The 16,102-nt window shown below is 39.9% G+C and overlaps 1 protein-coding gene across 1 annotated transcript in view; it reads left to right on the forward strand.

Annotated features, from left to right (window-relative positions):
• The window catches only part of LOC122812004 (inactive carboxypeptidase-like protein X2), a 730,993-nt gene that overhangs the window by 672,364 nt on the left and 42,527 nt on the right, over nt 1-16,102 (forward strand). The window contains exon 20 of the mRNA XM_044084217.1: nt 15,323-15,422. Coding sequence (XP_043940152.1) covers nt 15,323-15,422 — 100 coding nt within the window. The remainder of the gene's footprint in view (nt 1-15,322; nt 15,423-16,102) is intronic.

The raw sequence follows: 16,102 nt of genomic DNA on the forward strand, positions 1-16,102 counted from the left end.
TGAATATAGATACTCCCCTCCTTTTGTGCTTCGGTCCGAGTTTTGGGGCTGAAACGCATGGTGTGAGTTATAACCTGGTAGTGCTGGGGTGCTCTCAGGAGCCTTGAACCAGGTTTCTGTTACTGCACGGACATCAATTTTCTCCATACTGAGGAGAGCCTCGAGTGTGTGCATCTTGAGGTTTAGACTTCTGGCATTGAGTAGCATTACCTTTAGTTTTTTTATCCTTGGGTAGTCTATGGAGGTGGGTTTGTCCTTTGAGCCTTGCCTAAAAAAGCACTATGGGGTGGCAAGAGCCTTGGCCAGTACATGAAAGCCTAAGGGTGACAGGTGCAAGCCGTCCCTAGCGAAGCAACGTGGCTTGTTGAGCATGTCATCCCAGGCTGACAGACACTGGATCCCCTTTGAATGACACCAATACTTTAGCCAATTGTTGAAACTGATAATTTTGTCTTTATACTGTGGCATCATTCTTGGTGAGGGCAAGATGCTACTCAAGGTCAAGGTCATACCAGCCTGGGCTACATGGTCAGAGAGCAACTCTATGTCTCTTTTTATGTAGTCCAGGGAGGTACATCTCAGGTCATTCACACCAGCATGGACAATGATGGAGTCATACTTGTACTTGCTTTGGAGTGACCTGAGTGCTTGCATTATGTGGCGGATCCTGGCACCCAACAGGCAGCTTACAGTGACTTTCTCCTTGTTTGGTCTGGTGAGTGGGATGTCAGTGTGCCGGAGAATAGAGTCCCCTATAACAAGTGTATTTGGTGTGTTGTTTGGCCTTAAGGGCTGTGACTGTGAGGCACACTGATTTTGTGAGATATGTGATTAGTGGGTATTGTTGAGGGGTGGCTGTTGCTTGGATATCTGCTTAGGAGGTCTTAGCTGTTTAGGCAGATTTTTATTTAGAGCCTCCGAGTATGTTTTTGTGTATTTATGTGTTGGGTATGCAGATGCAATAGGTCTGTGTGAGACTGGATTTGTGGTGTGGGTGGTTACATTTTCCTCCTGACTGACTGTGCCAGTCTTGGGTTGAGAGAGCTCTGCCTCCAGTTTGGCTGTGTAACTGCATCTCTCACATGTATTAGAGTTTGTTGGAAGGAGGAGAGGGTTGTCTGTGTACATAAGGCAATTGTAACATTGCCTCAAAATTCCCAGATTCACCAGCTGGACTAGAGAGTAACCTTGAAACTGACCCTTTGACATACCAGATTAGTATAGGGAACTGTTTTTTTACTGATCAGATTAGGGAAGGGAAATGATTTTTCACTTGATCAGGAAGGACCAATCGGGAGCCTAATACGTCAAGGGGGATGTAGTGCTTTAGTTAGTTAGTGTTTCCTTATAAGAGCTGAGCAAGTGCAGGGCTTTAGAAAGAGAATAGAGTGATTACTTTGAGAGTTTGAACAGTTCTAAGGGAAAAAGTGAAGAGCAAACCTTGTGGAGCCTGGAATAGTTTAACCCTGTTTAGGCGGCGCTGCCCGACGCTACTCAGTGTGCAAAACCGCGCAAAAAGAGAGTTGTGGGGTTTTAAGAGAGAGAGAGATCAAGAAGTTTAGAATTGACCCAAAATGGCCAATAAAACTACAGCTTCTAGGTAGTAACCACTCCTCCAGGGACAGGCAGGCTGTTCAGTGTTAACCACTCCCAATGGTGAACACAGTGACTTCCCTTTAGCCCAAGCAAGCACTGGCCTTGTAGAAACTTCCAAACAGTTCAGAACAGCAAATCTGTAACTGAACATTCTTAACTTTCAGAAAGTGGGAAAAAAGCAAGATTTTTTTTTCTTTTTGTTGTAATTTAAAGGTAGCAGACATACACAAGCAGCAAAATAATCACAGCAGTGCAATAAATGACCCCACACTTGAGTGCTAGGCCAAAATCAGGTAAAATGCAGTTTTAGAGAAAAAAACGATTTTAAATTAAGTGCAACACAGGAAATGCAGTAAACAGGCTCTAGATGTGTTCCAAGTACTGTTACTGTTACAGATATAAACTTTAGCAAGCCAGAAAATGCCAAAAAGTAGGCGGCAAAGCAGTAAAACTTAACAAAAATCAGAAGAAAATACTTAAAATCACAAAAGTGGCTCCTTTTCTTCTTTCAGCGTTTTCTCCCCTTGGTAGGTGCTTCAGCAACAACTAGCAAGCCTGAAAAGATGCCAAAACCATGAGGCAGCCGGGTTTTAAGAGAGAGAGATCAAGGAGTTTAGAATTGACCCAAAATGGCCAATAAAACTACAGCTTCTAGGTAGTAACCACTCCTCCAGGGACAGGCAAGCTGTTCAGTGTTAACCACTCCCACTGGTGAACACAGAGACTTCCCTTTAGCCCAAGCAAGCACTGGCCTTCTAGAAACTCCCAAACAGTTCAGAACAGCAAATCTGTAACTGAACTTTCTTAACTTTCAGAAAGTGGGAAAAAAAGCAAGATTTTTTTGTTTTTTTTTTCTTTTTGTTGTAGTTTAAAGGTATCAGAGATACATAAGCAGCAAAATAATCACAACAGTGCAATAAATGACCCCACACTTGAGTGCTAGGCCAAAATCAGGTAAAATGCAGTTTTTAGAGGAAAAAAAATGATTTTAAATTAAGTGCAACACAAGAAATGCAGTAAACAGGCTCTAGATGTGTTCCAAGTACTGTTACTGTTACATATATAAACTTTAGCAAGCCAGAAAATGCCAAAAAGTAGGCGGCAAAGCAGTAAAACTTAACAAAAAATCAGAAGAAAATACCTAAAATCACAAAAGTGGCTCCTTTTCTTCTCTCAGCGTTTTCTCCCCTTGGTAGGTGCTTCAGCAACAACTAGCAAGCCTGAAAAGATTCTAAATTTACTTTTTATTGTTTCTATTTGCTACATTACACTCTATCCATATGTGTATATTCTCTGTTTAACTATGGAGCTCATCTCCCCTCTGCTGAAAACGGGACATTTTGCTCAATCAGACCTTCCCGGTAAACAAATGTGAAATAAATAAATAAATAAAATATTTACAGGCTGCAGTGTTGATGATACATGGGAAAACAATACCTTCCCTTATGTACTATGTTCGTGTACTTTAGGAACTCATACCTGATGCAGGAAACACATGCTTTTGCCCATTCACTCATTTACTTATTACTTCACCTTCTAAGCAGTAAAACCAGCACAGCTGGTCACACTGTTCTACCAGATGGACTATGATAGCCACACAAAAAACTGAAAATGCAAATGAAACTCTAATAGATGTTGCAAAATCCTTTTTTTTATTGTTTGCACCTCTCAACTGTCCTGTATTTGCCAGAAAATGCTCAATTCTGCGGTGAAATAACAGGGTGCCACAATATTTTGAATTGTCCCTTTAAATTGTATTTTTTCAAGTTTAACCTTGTGCATCATCAGCCTGTTTCTGCAGCACCATAGAACCACAGACACATGACACTGCAAACAATGAGGCAATTTGGGAACATACCTCACAACTACTGTGATTTAGGCATAGAGGTATGATTTTAGCCGTCATTTTTAGCCTTGCTCCTCTTAAATGGCAGACTTCTTGTCTTGCAGTTGACTTAGAGGATTAAGAAGATGTTAATGAGCTGCTTCCTGTGGTCCACTGGTGCAAGGTTTGATTCCCTCAGCCTCCATTGGTTGCCTTTGTGACTCTGATCAAGTAACATGACCAGACACTTCTTCCAGGCTGAATCTGAAAAAAGTCCATGGAGATCAGTGCTCTACCCGGAAAACAAATACAAATAATAAAAAAAAAAAGTCTAATGTTCCTCATAAACGCAAACATTTTTATGGATACATACCTTATTAGATATATAAATTAAGGCTATACAAAGATTCCCTACCACTAATTATAAAGGGTCTTGATTATCTAGAATATAAAGACCTTTTATTGTGAAAAATAAGATAGTGCTCTTCTTTCTGACTCTGTGGTATGATTTTTAATGCCACTGCTGATTTAAAATGCTTGGGGTAAAGAGGTATGGCTGAATGTAAGTTCTGAGGAGGGTTTGTGTAAAAAAAAATAATAACAGATTTACTTGTTGGTCCCTTGATATGCTTGCTGTGCATGATATGAAGCAGGATGTCAATCAAGACTCAAATTACTGAAGGTGCAACAGAGACAGAAACAGAAGTATGGAGGAGGAGGAAGACCTTGTGCTTAACTAAGTGATCTAAGACCAAAAACAGAAAAATATACACAAAGTCCCCTACCGTCCATCCCAGTAGCAACAATAATGCAATACAAATAAAAATATCATAAATACAAAATGAAAAAGTGGTTCTCCAAATACCTGATTTATTGCATAGTAATGTGCCAGTTATAGTAATTGTGTGTGCAGAGAACCACTTTTCTTTTTGTTTTTCCTCAGTTTTATTAGTGATCCAAGACTGATAAGATATTACTCCTTTCAGTAAGCAGTCTGTTGTGGAATAGCACTATCTGTCGTAAAATAAAAATGACCAAAAAAGTATTACCAAGAACCAATGTTGATTTCTACCAGAACCAGTGGATTGCATGTTGTCATTTTCATTCATTCTTCAACTGATGGGTTTAGGATCCGAATCGGATGTCTTTCCAAATCCTTGGATCCAAACTCTCATGCTCCTCTCTTTACGCGTAATGCCCTGCCAGCCTAACATACCTCAGATCTCTTTGGCTGTTGTATCGCTACAGATGTTGATCCTCTTGCTCTCAAACATTTGGTGTTTTTTCAAGGTTAAAACAGGGAGTATTTCAATGTTTTCTTTCAATAGGCTATCTTCTGGATATTTGTCACCTTCTTCACTTTATTCCAGTAAATTTCTTCCTATAATTGAGCCCTCTTCTTCTGTGACTTTTACTGAGACCTTAGTATTTCCTTCCAATGCCATTGTTTGTACTTCGGCTTTCTCCTATTCCTACCCATTTTAGGGTACCCTTGACTACCATTGTTGGTAATTTTCCTTGTTTTCTTTTTCAAAAAAAAAAAAGTATTATGTATAACTTTCCATATTTGTAGTTATTTTCTTTTCTGGGCCTTCTTCCTTTTTAGGAGCATGCACGGATGGTTGATAAATCAACTGGCTTCAAGAAATGCATCTCCTATGGGCACAAAGTATCTAATCCAGATGACCACAGGGAATGCGTCTCTTATCTGGGCGATGCCCATTTAGATGTAGATTGTACAGTTTGTGCCAGCTTCATCTCCAGGGCATGCATGGATAGACACAACTAGTTTTGAAGGGTCTTCTTCCTTCTCTTTCTTCCTCTATTCCAGCTGCGGTTCAAATCCCCTCTAAAAAAATCTGACAAAGGGAAGCCCAACTCAGCTCCCAAGGACATAGAGTCTAGAAAGAGATCTCCATTTCCTACAATATCTTTGGCTCATTCCTCAGAGCCACCTCCAAAAGTGTCAAAAAAGTTGGATCTGATGACTTCAGATCCTGCTGCTCCAAAAATGGAATTGTCTCGGATCCGGTCACTTCTTCATTTACCAGATCCGTTACCTTCTTGTCTCTCTTCTCCATTTTTGCAGGAGTCTCCCCACAACCATTCAAGACTACCACCCACTAGGTCCTCACTCAGGTCTTCCAGGAATTTGTCAGAGGCTGAAGTGGATAAGATGATGAGGAAATTCCTCAGAGCTCAGATCCAGATGGGGGTTATTCCTTCTCCATCTCCCGTCAGATCCCTGAGCCTGCCTGTGACTAGTTCTCCATTAATTTATCATTTTCTGATCTGGCTTGTTGTTTTGGAGCCCTCAGATCTGAGATCCATGGGGGTGTCCTCAAGAGACCCAATACAGTTTATTCTTTGACTCTCGTTACTTCCCTGAGCCATGCAGCTCTGAGCCTTTTGGAGCCAGAAGACTCTCAGAGCCGAAGTATTGGCACCAGATCCAGGGTACCAGGTTTGACTCTGAAGTTACTGGAGCCATCCCTGCCCCTCAGAGCTTCAGATCTGGACAGCTCAGGTCCGACTCCATCCTCAAGTGGAGGGCTTACAGGGTTTCAGGGGTTAGCGGTACAAGAAATGTCGGCTCTGCTACCTCTGGCTTTAGTCTCCCCTAGGCACTCTACCTTAATGATTTTGAAGAGGGCTTTCTCTTTACCTAGAGAAAATGCATTCCTACCCCCCTAGGATCATATCACTCTACCACCTTTGGGTCTTTGCTCTGAGCCTCTATCTTCTATTCCACTGGGATAGCCAGCCCATTCAAGTCTCCAGTCTGTCCCTCAGGACTCCCCTATCACTTCTGATACCTCACCAGACCATACGACCGATGAGGTCCATCAGAAGAGAATGTGTAAAATAAGACACTTGGATTCCCCTCAGGAATCTCTCACTAAGGACACCAATTTCAATGAATGGGAAGGGTCCCCAGATCTCCATTTGAAGACATCTCCTTTGAAAACATTCTTGAACTCCTAAAGCAAAAAGGTGGTTGGTCTTCTGACATCCTGTCCGAAGAGGAGTCAGTGTTCCTGGAGGCTTTCTGGTCTGGCCTGGCTACATCTTGCATGACATCCCCCCAGCTGATGAACTTAGACCTCATTTCACAATGGGCATGGAAGAAGCCGGATACTGTGGAGCCCATCCCTAATTGCCCAGACAAATTCTTATCCCCTATGAAAGACAGACCACACTGGAGCAAGGGGGTCCCAGCTGAATTAATGGTTGTGGCAGTGGGCCACTAATAAAGATTTTGCAGAACAAAGCTCTTCTGTCTGTCCCACTAACAGGGAATCTAGGGTGTTGGACAGATTTGGTAAGCACGTTTATGCTTCAGCTACCTTTGCTCTGAGGTCATTGAATTATTTGGCACATTTCACAAGACAGCAAAGAGATTAGACTAAGGAGCTCTCCAAATCTCCAAATCTTTTTCTGTGTCCATTTCTGCAAAGTGCCAAAATAGTCTTTTTGGAATTGCCCATCCTTCAACCTATGACTAACATGTTCTTCCACATGGTCCCCAGAAGAGGCCAAGATGCACATCAGTGTTCTGGAAATGAGAGCAATCCTCCTAGCACTGCAGACCTTTCAAGACGTTTTCCCTTCTGGGACAATTGCTACTCAGACAGACAATATGTCTGCTGTCTGGTACATCAACAAACAGGGGAGGACCACATCTTACTAACTATGTTGAAAAGCACTGAGAGTGTGGCAATAGGTGATCTCTTCTGGCCTATTTCTGATAGCAATGCACATACCGGGGGAAGCCAATGTGATTGCAAACAAACTAAGCAGGTCCATTCTGATGCCTCACTAGTGATCTCTCAGTGTCAAAGTGGGAGGGACAATTTTCCATCAGTGAGGCCAACCATGTTGTAGCCTTTTCACTTCTCCTCTCAACAACAAGGGCACCAAGTTCTTTGTCTTGATCCCTCCAATGGGTAGAGTCACTGAGAGATGCTGTAGTCCACAATTGGCCCTCCGGTCTTCTGTGTGCTTACCCCCCAATTACCTCTCATTCCCGAATTTGTACAGAAAACATACCAGTTGAAGAACACAGTTATCCTCATTGCACCTTTTTGGCCTTGTAAAATTCAGTTCCCTTCCTCTGACTTCATCTTCTACATCTGCTCTAGATACTGGATTCCAATCCAGACCTCCTGTCTCATCTGACAGGTATGACTCATTCAGACATAATAGGCCTAAAACTGACCACATGGTTTCTGCAGTTCAATTGATTGCTAGACAGCCAAGGCTGTCCTCCCTGGTCCATCATATTTTGTTATCTTCTCAAAAAACTTCTACTAGAAAGATTTACAAAAGTAAAATGGAAGAAGTTTGTGTTCTGAGCCCTTAAGAGGGATCTGGGCCCCCTTTCTGCTCTTATACCAGCTGTACTTGATTTTCAGCTTCAGTTTTCAATGAAGGGTATAGCTTTTCTCTAGGGTCCAGCTGGCTGCTATTTCAAACTTCAATCTAGGTGAGAATAATTATTCTAAATTATGCAAAGCCTTTCTCAAAGGAACATTTTTAGACATCCACTAAAGGATCCTACTCTACCTTGGCATTTAACTATTTTGCTTCAAGGTCTGGCCCAAGGCCTCTTTGAACCTTCAGACAGGTCAGACCTCAAGTTTTTGTCTTGGAAAAACATTTTTCTAGTCGCTATTACATTAGCCAGACAAGTATCCAAACTCCAGGCTCTATCTTCAAAACCTCCTTACCTGGTTTTCCACAAAGACAGGTTTCCTTATGACCCAACTTATCTTTTTTGCCTAAGGTAGCTTCTGAGTCTAATATTAACCAGGTCATTAACCTCCTGGTTTTCTTTCCAAATTTTCTAAACAAAGGAGAGAGTACATGCTCCATCTTTTGGATGTACATAGACAACTTCAGTTTTATCTTCATCAAACCAATGACTTCCAGAAGACTAACCAGTTGTTTGTATCCTCCTCACCTAACAGATTGGGCAAGTCAGTTTCTAAAGTTACACTGGCCAAATGGTTAACAGATTGATATCCTTTGTCTATACTAAAAGAAGGTTGTCCTTGCCTAAGCCTCCTAGAGCTCATTCCACTGGGTCTATGGCTGTATCCTCTGGTTTTTGGTCAAGAGTTTCCATAGATGACATATGTGCAGCTGCCACTTGCTCCTCGGTTCATACCTTTTTTGCCCAATATAAATCAGATTTGGATTCTAGGAACAGAGCTGCTTTTGGCTCTGCAGTACTCCAAAGTATCCTTCCATGAGGACCACCCAAGGTTCATCTAGCTGGAGACTCTGTCCCAACAGTTGAGGAATGAATGAAAATGACAGCATCAGATAAAAAAGTTCTGTACTCACCACAGCATTGCATCTTCCTCAACTTCCTGCCCTTTGTTGTTCCTTGTTTGAGCTCCAGCTCTTCTTATTCTATGCCTTCTTCAGTTCTCTTAAGGTATTATTAAATGAATCTTGTCAACAGCAAACTCAACTGAGGTATGTTAGGCTGATGGGACATTATGGGTTAAGGGAGATGCTCAAGAGTTTGGATCTGAGGATCTGGAAAAAGCGGCCGAGTCAGATCCAAAACCCATCAGTTGAGGAAGAATGAAAATGGACAACATAGATGTAACATTATGGTGAGTACATAACTTTTTTGGTACTTACGTATTAACGCAACCAGATTTTAAACCCCCGTGTAGTTCCTGATATTCTCAACAACTGTTTACTAAACTAAAAAGGGGTGTGCGAAGTCCAATTCACTTTCTATAGCACTTTGGTTATGACAGAGGAACTGGACTAATGGCCAAAGTCCTCTTCCTTGGTAGCATCCTCCTTTGATGCCCTAACTTCATGGAAAATAAGAAGAAGAAGCAGGGCAGAATAAAATTATGGCAGATTCCAAAGACGACAAGTGGGTCATTTGCAATAGCAGCATATCACCTTCTTCATTTTCTTCTTCTTCTTCTTTTTCTGGATGTCTTGTACGAGGCACAGCTTGTAAGCTACGGTTCTTACATAAAAAGAAGTAAGTAAGTATGCAGAAAACTGATAACATCTAGCATCAGTGGCTTGACTGGAGAAACTAGCTGCAGTGTTTTGAACATCTGATAGGAAGCAAAGACAATCGAGCGGATTTTCAAGTAGAAAAAATGGCAGTACTGCAAAATCATTTCGACATTCTTCATTCGAGTTTTTTTTTTTTTGGATTACCCTCTCTATTGTAATTGATCCCCAAAGTGAGACTAGCATTGGGGGAATGAAAGGAAGTTAGAAGATGCAAAAGATTTGGCAGTACTGCCGTTGTTTCTACTTGAAAATCCCCTCGATTGTCTTTGCTTCCTATCGGACGTTCTGATGTATGTAAAAGGGCACAGACACTGCAGCTAGTTTCTCCAGTCAAGTCACCACAGTCGGTGAAGAAGCAGCAGCGGAAGAAAATGGTGACTGTTTTCCCAAGCCCTCTGTTTACAACCCAGCCTTCCATTAAAACTTAAAAATGTCTGACCTTACCTGTAAAACACAAATTAGATAGACCTTACAGGGCAAACCCAAACATCCCTTCTTCAATTTTACGTCAGTTATCGCAGCATGAAAATTTGGTTGTGATAATACACAAGTACCCTTTTTTTTATTTCTGCCATAGTAAGCACTTTTATCTATAATAAATTTCTTCTGACTGTCTGTTGTAGATGAAAATGCATACTGTGGTAGAAATAAACCTTTACTCTTGACAATACAACTTTTTGCTATTTTTATTTTACAGAGACATTTCATATTAAGTAAGTTTGTTGAGTTAGATGATTATTAGTAGAACACAGACATCACTATTAGATTAATATGCATAGTTTGATTGGTTTCTGTATACACAGTGTTGTTGTACAAATAAGTGTAATGTTTTTTGACTTGCCGCAGCATGTCACCATATATCTGTGCAGCTGCCTATTCCTGTCTGTTCCCCAAACAGCTAAGATTCTTTAGCTAACATCTGTCTGTCCTTTTCCATTCCCCCATTTCAGTAGTTATTCTCAGACAGCTAAGACTCCTCTGTTAACATCTGTTTCACCATTTTCTTAGCAAACCATTTTTAGCTACACCACATTCTTTCCAAATTAATATCTTCTTATAACAGTCTTGAATTTGCTTTATTCTAGTTGGCATCTGTGCCAAGTCACCTTCTCTTTGTGTGTCTCTCATATTGAACTCCACCCATGATACTCAACCTGACAATGCTTTGTGTATATCTTATGTTTTTTCTTTCCAGTTTGTTATCCTCCAGTATGCACATATGAATCATGCCATTGACATCATCATTTTAGCAAGCTTAATTGAATGTATTGGACCATGGCAAGTAAAAATAATTTTATTTATTTATTTATTGCCATTTGTTTACTGGGAACGTCCAATGGGCCAAAAGAACCCATTTTCAGTGGAGGCCCAGGAAGAAAAGCTCCACAATGGCAGTTAGCATAACAGTACATAAAATATAAAACAGTAGATGCAAACAATATTAACAAAAACAGACAGTATTATACAGTAGTAGAAAATAAGTGTGCAAACAAATGATATGCACAGATTTATACAGGTAAAGGTTACAAACTAATCAAGTAATCATATTATTATACAGTAAAGGTAATAATACTGATAAAATGGTCACTTAGCAGTATTTTCAAGGTGCTCTGAATATAAGCAGCAGAGTATTGCAGGGCAGAGTGGATGTGTAGAGAGATAGTAAAGGAAAGATAGATAAAGCGAAAGATAAATTATTTGTTGTAAGTAGTGATAAAAGAAGGTTTGAAGAGGTGAGGATGTAAATGAAGGTGTGAACAACTTAGGGTGTAGGTAGTCAGGTTATGGATGGATGAGAATTAAGCATCTGCATTGCCTCAGGGTTGAGAGGTGTTGCCGCAAAGATTTTTTGAAGGAGGAGATATTACTGGAGGTTCTGATTCTGGCTAGGCTTATAAATGCCCTAGGGCAGATAGCCTAGTATGAACCTATGAACTTATAATGGGAGAGAGTTCCAAAGCTTGGGAATAGAGAAGGAATGAAGCATGTTACCAGCTGGGAGTTTAGGTTTGTCAACTTGCAGAAGTAGATTTTCAGATCTAAGTGGTTTATTCCGGTGGTAGTGGGTTAAGATGGAAGAAAGGGCTGGGCAATCTGAGGGCTTGTAAATGATTTTGTATGCTGTGATTAGCTGCAGGTAGGTTAGATAATGTGGAAGTTTGAGACAGTTAAGTGATTTTTAGGGCAATGCAATGATGGAAAGAGTATTTTTGCATTGGTTGCAAACTTGGCTACCTTGTTGTAACATGACTCAAGCTTGGTTTTTAGGGTGGAGTGGATATTGGTAAGGAGAGAAGCACCATAAAGGAGAGAAGGTAGGAGAAAGGGTAAATTGACTGTACGGTTAGTAGAACAGTTAACATAGTATTTATGTTGGTAGAGGGTGCCTAGATTATAATTTGTTTTTTTAATATTATTGTGGATGTGAAGGTCAAATGTCAGGTTTTCACTGAGAATAACTCCTAGTAATTTAGCGTGGGAGACAACCTCTATAGTAATGTTGTTTTGAGAATGAATGGTGAAATCTGTCATGTTAACAGAAAGGTTTTTCTTGGGAGCAAATAACAATTTAGTTTTATTTGGGTTTAGAGCTAGATGATTATTAGCCATCCAGATTTCGGTGGTGGTAAAGGCATTCTTGCTTATCTGCAGAAGTTCTGTTTCACATGTGATCTCTACAGCCAATATTTAACTTCAACATTTCTCATGTCCTGTGTCCTCCATATGCCATAAAATATGTTGTGAGACTTTACTGCTACCACTTCTCACTGCGCTGCATGATTCAAGCTGCAAATGTAACACTCAGATCCTCTTCCTGTACTCTTTCCAAAGATCGGCCTTGTTAGATGGCTTGTTGTTTGTGGTCATCCCAATAATGTATGTAGTTTGTAGTTCTCTGTATTATACTTCAGCTCACACTTATCGGTTTAATCTGCAAGTTATACCATATCATAGCAGAAACAAGCCCTGTCATATTTTGCAAATATCTTTATAACAGAAAATCCAGGATGTCTTACTGTTTACTAGTGATTGCCATATCTTATGATATTTTTAATCTAAATGCCATTCCTTCCTTCTGTTTACTTTATTTTGCATTTTACACCATTACATGGAAATTACTATTTGAATTTTTATAATTTTACTTTCTTACTAGTCAAACTCAGTGTCCTGGGTATAATACCTATCATGTCTTCAAACTCACTTGCAGTTGTGGGGGAGTATCTTTATTCATCAGGGATATCATCACCTCATGACAGATTCCTTGGGACACCCCATTTGAATTCCTAGAAGTCTAAATCACCATAAACCAGATTAATTACCACTTCAAAACTAGCTATAGAACATCCTATATGTCCCCTTCTGAGAATCATAGCTATCTTAAAGCATTAGATAAAAACACCATTAAACCAAACACCTTTCTACTGGGAGACTTCAACTATCCATCAATAAAATGGCTGACCCACACTGCCAGTGGTCGGCAAACCCAACATTTTCTTGCCATCATAAATATTAACTGTCATTCACAAATAGTTAACCATCCTACTAGGGCCCCAGTATCCTGGATCTGGTCCTCACAAACATGGCCACTTCTTGCACAGCTCCATATGTGTCACCATATGTTGTTAAATGAGATTATAATTTAATGACCTTTTCCTTAAAAGCTGTTGGTACTTCCCCTGTAAAAAGCACAGTTTTTAGGGACTTCTCAAAAGTCTAGCTTCTTCAGTTACTGGATAACTTAAATAAATTCTGCTGTAATCCTCCTCTGAAGGATCCCATTGCTAAAGCTGCTACCTGTGACTCTTCTACTCCCATTTAAATAGTTGTATTGATAAGGCAGTCCCTATTTGCAACAAATACAATGAGACAATTTAAAAACAACCCCCTGTGGTGGAATACCCATATAAATAAATTATATAACAGGAGAAAGAAACTGTTTAATGATATATATACATTAAGAGCACACTTAAGCAAACTAACAAAGAGCTTAAGGGAACCATTAGTAAGTTCAAAACTGAGTATGAACTTAAAATAGCTACTAAAACCAAAAATAACTGCAAATCTTTTTTAATTGTGTCAGAAGTTAAGAATTAACACTCAGCAATGTTCAGAGATAGTCCACAATAATACTCCACTCTCTGATCCAAAGGTCAGTAATATCCTAGCTAACAAATTTAGTGCAATTTTTTCTCCACTCACAATTATAACAATCCCACAGGTTACACAATCCCTGTCACTCCCTTTAATTACCATGGAACAAGTTCACTCAGCCCTTTCAAAAACTAAGAATACTTCATTCATTGGCGCTGACAACATACCTGGTTACCTGATTATCAGCGCTAAATGTGGCCTTTCTGAACTCCTAGTTAACCTGTTAAATCTAAGCCATCCACTGGTTACATTCCTGAAACCTGGAAAACAACCATTGTGATGCCATTACACAGTGGTGGCCCAACCACTGACCCTGGTAACTATAGACCCATAAGTCTCACTAGCCTGATATGTAAAGCTATGGAGCACATTATCTCAGGCTTCATTAGTCTAGACATTGAACATCTCTTAACTATAGACTTCATGAAGTTGGCTTTATCAAAGAAAGGCCCTGCATCACTAACCTCTTTAATTTCTTTGAAAAAGTACCAAAGCAGTGGATAGTGGTTATGCAGTGCATACAGTATATCTAGACCTGGCCAAAGCCGGTGACACTATTCCCCATGTAGTCATTATTGTTAGACTTGTAAATCTGAATATAAATCTTTATATTGTGTGATGGATAGCTAAATATTTGCTTGAGAGAACCTATGTGGCTGTAATAGCTTGTGCAACTTCTGAAAGCAAAAACATTACCAGTGGTGTACCACAGGGCTCAGTTTTGTGCCCTCCTCCTATTTGGCATATATTTCTCAGATCTTCAGGCCAGCATATATATGTATGTATGTGTGTGTCTGTGTGTGTGTGTGTGTGTGTGTGTGTGTGTGTGTGTGTGTGTGTGTGTGTGTGTGTGTGTGTGTGTGTGTGTGTGTGTGTATGTATATATATATATATATATATATATATATATATATATATATATATAATTTTACATTATTCTTTCATACTTTTTAAGTTGTGTTTCTGAGCGTTGGTATCTCACAATAATATTGGAAGTGTGAGAAGTTAAGCTATTATATATTCAAAATTTATGCTAATTAGCTGTCCAGATTTTTGGCTGAATGCACCTAATTTTCAAGAGCCATTGTCCAGCTTTTTGCTCTCTCCAGGTCAAGAGGTATGCTGTTATTTGTTTGGAATTCCCAAGAAAGACCACAAAGTCAATTTACTGCAGACAAATTAATGAGTCAGTTGGTTTGCAAAGTTATGTAGAGTAGGATGCTGTTTGCAAGAGAGAAGTAGATAGAGTGGCTGGCAGAGTTTGTAAAGAACATGCCCTTAAATGTAGATTCCTTCTGGTAGGACAGAGAGCTTGGACCTCATAGCTACCATGATGAGATTAAGTGTGCACAAGAGGGAGCACCCACCTGCACACAGACATACACTCACACACGCACAGACATGCACACTCACATAGGCACACACGCACCCCTACATGTACACACCCTCTTTCTCTCTCTCTTTCTGTCTTCCCTTCTTGCTTTGTTTATTCATCCATTTGTCTGCACATTCTGTATCTAAGTTCAGCTATAGAACTGCTCTCCTTGTTTTGTTAGAAGTAAAGCTGGTATGTTTGGTTTTCTTTGGTGTCATATGATACAGCTGAATTTCTATCATGCGATACAGAAATTATTCCTTTGTTTCTCACCACTGACACTGTACTGACACAGCTGACTCACTAATTTTCTATAGGTGCATCGTGGGCTTAAGGGGAAGGTAACAGATGAGAAAGGAGACCCCCTGCCAAATACCACAATCTCCATTGAAGACATTAACCATGACATCAAAGTTGGTAAGTGCTTAAATTATTACTGTGTGTTTGTCTGCACATTTATGGAAAACATATTTAAACATAACAGTACAAGTTTTCACATGAGTTTCTAGATGTATGGAGCTCATCTGCGGAATGCAGCTTACTTATATATAGACAGTATGGCTTTATGACATTTAAACAAACAAACAAAACAGAGAGACATTTCAGTGTGTGTCCTTATCACCATGTATCTTTATTAACATAGACTATACCTTCAGTTGGACATACTTTCACATGGCATGAGTATGAGACGTGAACTTATTGCAGTGAGGAGTATATAGAAGCAATATACTGTGAGCTTTGACGAAGTGGTGTATTGAAACATACATGTGGTCTGGAAATGGACATGGTAAATGGTGCAACACTGGAGAAGCAGAATACATTTATATACTTGTAGTCAAATTCTTAGCACTGGATGCAGAAAGAATAAGGTAAAAGAAAGCTAACATGTGACTGTATATAACACATAAATCACTGTGGACCCCATTCATAAACATGGTTAACAGTCATGTAGAGCTGGTGCGCAGTACAAGGCACATGACAAAGCCCAGTGCAATTCATGGCCAGAGCATGAGAGGAAGAATGTACACAACTGTATATCTGAAGGGAGTCCAAATATTTAATTGGTATGTAAAGGGGTTCACACTTTGTAGTCTGCA

This window comes from Protopterus annectens, chromosome 9.part0, assembly GCF_019279795.1.
Source record: "Protopterus annectens isolate FY-2018-M chromosome 9.part0, PAN1.0, whole genome shotgun sequence".
Classification (NCBI taxonomy): domain Eukaryota; kingdom Metazoa; phylum Chordata; order Ceratodontiformes; family Protopteridae; genus Protopterus; species Protopterus annectens.